Below are 4,651 nucleotides of genomic sequence, written 5' to 3'. Positions count from 1 at the left end.
TTTATTCCCATTCAAAAAAAATGAGAAGAGGCAACAGAATGGGGAAATTATCAAATAATATCACATGCAAGTAAAATCCTACTGAAGAGCATCCAAAATATTACTGCAATATTATATCAACAAAGAACTACCAGAAATATGAGCTGGGTTTAAAGAGGTTGTGGAATTAAGGACAAATCACAAATGTCAGAGGGTTCTTGGCTAAAAGCAGAACGTACCAGAGAAATATTGATCTGTATTTCATTGACTGTGCAAAGGTCTTTGACTGTGTGGATCACAATAAACTGTGGCTAACTTTGAGGAGAATAGGAATCCCAGAAAATCTGATAGTGTTCATGAAAAACCTATAGTTGCACCAAGAAGCAGTCATTTGAACAAGACAAAGTAACACTACCTAGTTCAGGATCAGTAAATGTGTGTGTACAGGATGCATCTTGTTTCCACACCTTTCAATATATGCGTAGCAGAGCATCCAGAAGGATGGACTTTATGAGGAGAAATGTGGCATCAGAATTGAAGGAAGACTCACCAACACCCTGTGTTATGCAGATAGCATAACCTTGCTTGCTGAAATTGAAGAGGGTCTGAAAAGTTTGCTACAGAAGTTGAAATACTGTAGTCTACAGTATTGATTGAAGCTCAATATTAACAAAACAAACATTCTCATCACTGGGCCTATCGGCAGCACCATGCCAGGAAAGAAAAAATGGATGCTGTTAACAATTTCAGCTGGCTCTTGTTGGCATCAGCAGTCAGGAAATCAAAAGACAAATTAAATTAAGAAAATCTTCTCATAGGGACCTCTCCAGAGTGCAAAAGAGCAACAATGTCAGTTGAGAGAGTTATGTGCACCTGATAACAGGCTATGGCCTTATCAGTTACTTGCTATACATTAGAGAGTTGAACGATGACCAAAGATAACAGAAGGTTTTGTCTTTGAGTTTTTGTGCTGGGGAGGAATATTGAAAATAGTTTTGTCCTGGAGAGAGTGAAACCATGCTACTCTTTGGAAACAATGATTTTGGAGCTCCATCTCACATATTTTGTGCATGTTGCCAAGAGGAACTAGTCCTTGGAAAAACACATCATCCTTGGAAGGGTGGAAGGAAAGTGCAAAAGAGGAAGACTCCTGATAAAATTTACTGACACAGTAACTGGGGTAATAAGTATAGATGTGTAGAAGACAGTGAGATTGGCACAGGGTAGAACAGAATTCAGAGCTAGCATGCATAAGGTCGCTATGAAATGGAGTCATATTGACAGCACATAACAAAAACATGTAAATATGTATATGCAGATGTTTGTAAGCATAGTATAGACATGGATATGGATATAGGTATAGACTGTGGCCATAGTTCCATGTTTACTTAAGAAAGATTTAGTTTACACAATCCACATCAGTGCAATTATTAACAGTTCTATATTTATTTTACAATAAATTTTAAATTTTCAGCAAATAAAGATGTAAGTGTGCTGATATAAGCCTCTTACCAATAAGTAGATTCTGCACAGGAAAGAGTAGAAGTGCCCTATAGCATTTTCAAGATTTCAGTATTTGAGGAAGACAGCTGCCATAGCTTTCTTGTGCTGAGCAGATGTGTGAGTTTTAAACGTTGAACTTTCTGTTAGCAGCCAAAAACTTAACCACTAGAATTCCAAGCATCATTACCAAAAATCTCCCTCACTAACTGTCCTAAAATAGATATATCTTGGAAAAAGGGAATCCAGATTGTTCCTTGGAAGCAAAGATGGTAAAGCTTTACTTCACATACGTTGGAAATGTTGCTAGGAGAGGCTATTTCTTGGAGAAGGAAGTGTGGAGGGATGGCAGAAAAGAGGAAGACCCTCAACCAGATGGCTCAACACAATGACTGCAGTAATAGGCACATATGTGTCAGAAAATGTGAGGTTAATATCCGATAGAACAGGGTTCTCATCTGTTGTTCATAGGTTCACTGTGTGTCATATTCTACTTGCTATCACCTAAACATTTCTCTCATGACTGAAATGACCCTGCTTTACAGTCAGTTTTTAGAGGCTGTAAAAGGTACAGGAGGAGACTGCCCATCTTTCTACTCTAGAGCAATTATTGGATTCCAACAGCCTTACTTTGGGTTGGCAGTGCACTTCCTTAAGCCACAGCACCAGAATGCCTTTTTTGATGCACAATATAGATTAATATAAATGTGTGTGTGTGTGTGTGTGTGTGTATACATTTATATACATACATATAGGGAGCACTGGTGGCTTAGTGGTAAGAAGTTGTGCTACAATCGTGAAGGCACACAGTTAAAATCCACCAGGGGCTTTATGGTGAAAAAGGAGAGTCTCCTCCCTTGTGATTAACTGCTTCTGAAAACCCACTGTTGGGTCAGATATGGGTCAGTTCCCACTCCATGGTACACCACCACCACCACCACCACAACATACATACTTGGATATGCTTTAATTACATCAGCAGAAAATGCTTTTTCTCATGAATTCTTCTAAACGTTCCTATAACTCAGTTGAAGTACTATACTAAATGAATAATGTAGTATTTTCTATAAACATGTCTTAAAGCATAAAACCTTTCTCAGTGCTCCTTTTACTTCTGTATTTCTCAGACTATAGATGATGGGGTTTAACATTGGAGTAATAACCCCATACAGCATAGAGATGAGTCTGTCTCTGGCTGGGGAGTGGTGGCTAGAAAAAGGACGAATGTATGTAAATATCGTTGTTCCATAGAACAGAAAAACCACAAGGAGGTGGGAAGCACACGTGGAGAAGGCTTTCCGTTTCCCTTCGGCTGACCGGATCTTCAGGATGGTGGCTATGATATAGATATAAGAGACACCAGTGATCAAGAAAGCACTGATTCCCAAAACACCTCCTACCACTAAAACAAGCATTTCTGCCACATATGTAGAAGAGCAGGAGAGGGCGACCACCGGAGGAATGTCACAATAATACTGGTTAACTCGATTAGATTTACAGAAAGACAGGCGAAATGTGGATACTGTGTGCAGAAGAGAATTCAGAAACCCTGCTACCCAGGTAATGGCTATGAGCTGGACACAGCACCCCTTTGTCATGATGAGGGTATAACGAAGGGGGAAACATATGGCCACATATCTATCATAAGCCATGACAGAGAGAAGGAACACTTCAGTTCCTACTAGGGCCACTAGAAAAAACAGCTGCAAAACACACCCAACAAAAGAAATGCTTTGCTTCTCAGACAAGAGATTCTTGAGCATCTTGGGAACAGTCGTTGATGGGCAGAAAATGTCTAAGAGGGACAGATTTGCCAAAAAGTAATACATGGGTGTGCCAAGTTTTTTCTCAGTTGCGATGGCAAGAAGAATGGCTCCGTTTCCAAGCAAGGTGACCTGGTAGATGACAGCAAAAACCACAAAGAGAGGATAGCGCACCTCGGGGAGGTCAGAGAGCCCTATAAGGATGAACTCTGTGACCGTGGTCAGGTTGTAGACATCCATATCTGCTTTTTCTAATGATCTATAAGGAGAGAATGAAATCAACAGATTCAGATTAGGCTCAAAACCAAATTGTCCAATAATGAGAAGAAACACTTGAAAAGTAATTAATGTGCGACTGATAATGAATTTTGCTTGCCTTCTATTACTTACGGAGCTCTGGTTGCTTAAAGGAAAGGAATTACACTGTCAACCCAAGCTACTTGATTCGAATCCACTATCAGCTCCACAGAAGAAAGAAGGGATATCTCCATTGTGATTTACTGCTTCTGGAAACTTACCAGAAAATCAGCTGTAAGTCAATGTCAACTCAATGTTACAAAACAACAACATAATTTACTTAGAAAATTTAAATCACTACAGTGAAATCATTGTACTTATCATGACTATGTATCCTTAGTTTGTTAACAAGAATCTTTTTGAATTTCACCTTCTTACTGAAATTATTATTGAGACTTAAGCAATATGGATTCATGGTAGGTATAGAGTCAGTTCTGACTCATAGCAATCCCATGAATAACAACAGATCTGAAACTTGCCCTATCCTAGTCAAAGAAAATTAATTGCTAAGATGCCACCCTGTTCAGACACTTATTTGGGGGAGCTCTGGTCCTGTGATCCATAACAAGTTGCTGTGATGTAACCCAGAAGACATTATTTTCTGCCTCTTGAAATGAATCGGTGTCTCTGTTAGAGAAAAACAGGAAAACAGGGAGTATCCTCCAGTGGAGGGTCTCTATGAGTTAGAATGTCTAGAAGGAACTGAGTTGGAGGTTAGATAATTATTTTATGCTTACTTACACTGTCTCAAGGTGTATTAACTTTGCATATCATCTCAATAATAAATATCGCAAAGGTAGAACTCATGTGTTATTCCATGATACAGATTACTTAGAAAACACAAATATAGACACATACATGTTGAGTTTAGCAAAGATTGACTTGTGTGTTTTCTCTAGAAATATTTCTCTATAACTTCAGACCATACTCATAGAAATATGGAAATTTCTTTATTTCTCAAAGTGTTAAATATATACTTAGTACTGTAAAATATGTATTTTCAGCTACAACACACAGAAGAAGGTTACATAATTATGTTTTCACGTGACTCAACCAAGAAATAGGTATACTCAGCTTTCCTTTCTCTGAAAATTTTGATTTTTATACGCACG

The 4,651-nt window shown here is 38.5% G+C and overlaps 1 protein-coding gene across 1 annotated transcript; it reads right to left on the bottom strand.

The window, feature by feature from the left end:
- Window positions 1-2,543: 2,543 nt before the first annotated feature.
- On the bottom strand, window positions 2,544-3,482 carry LOC102868565 (olfactory receptor 5V1-like). The gene has a single exon (XM_006894005.1). It carries the CDS (start codon window positions 3,480-3,482, stop codon window positions 2,544-2,546), a length of 939 nt encoding a protein of 312 aa, XP_006894067.1.
- Window positions 3,483-4,651: the final 1,169 nt, after the last annotated feature.

This window comes from Elephantulus edwardii, unplaced genomic scaffold (assembly GCF_000299155.1).
Source record: "Elephantulus edwardii isolate Elephantulus edwardi_28Jun2011 unplaced genomic scaffold, EleEdw1.0 scaffold00133, whole genome shotgun sequence".
In the NCBI taxonomy this organism is placed as follows: Eukaryota; Metazoa; Chordata; class Mammalia; order Macroscelidea; family Macroscelididae; genus Elephantulus; species Elephantulus edwardii.
Note: the sequence above shows the minus strand (reverse complement) of the source record. Positions and strands in the feature narration are given on the sequence as shown.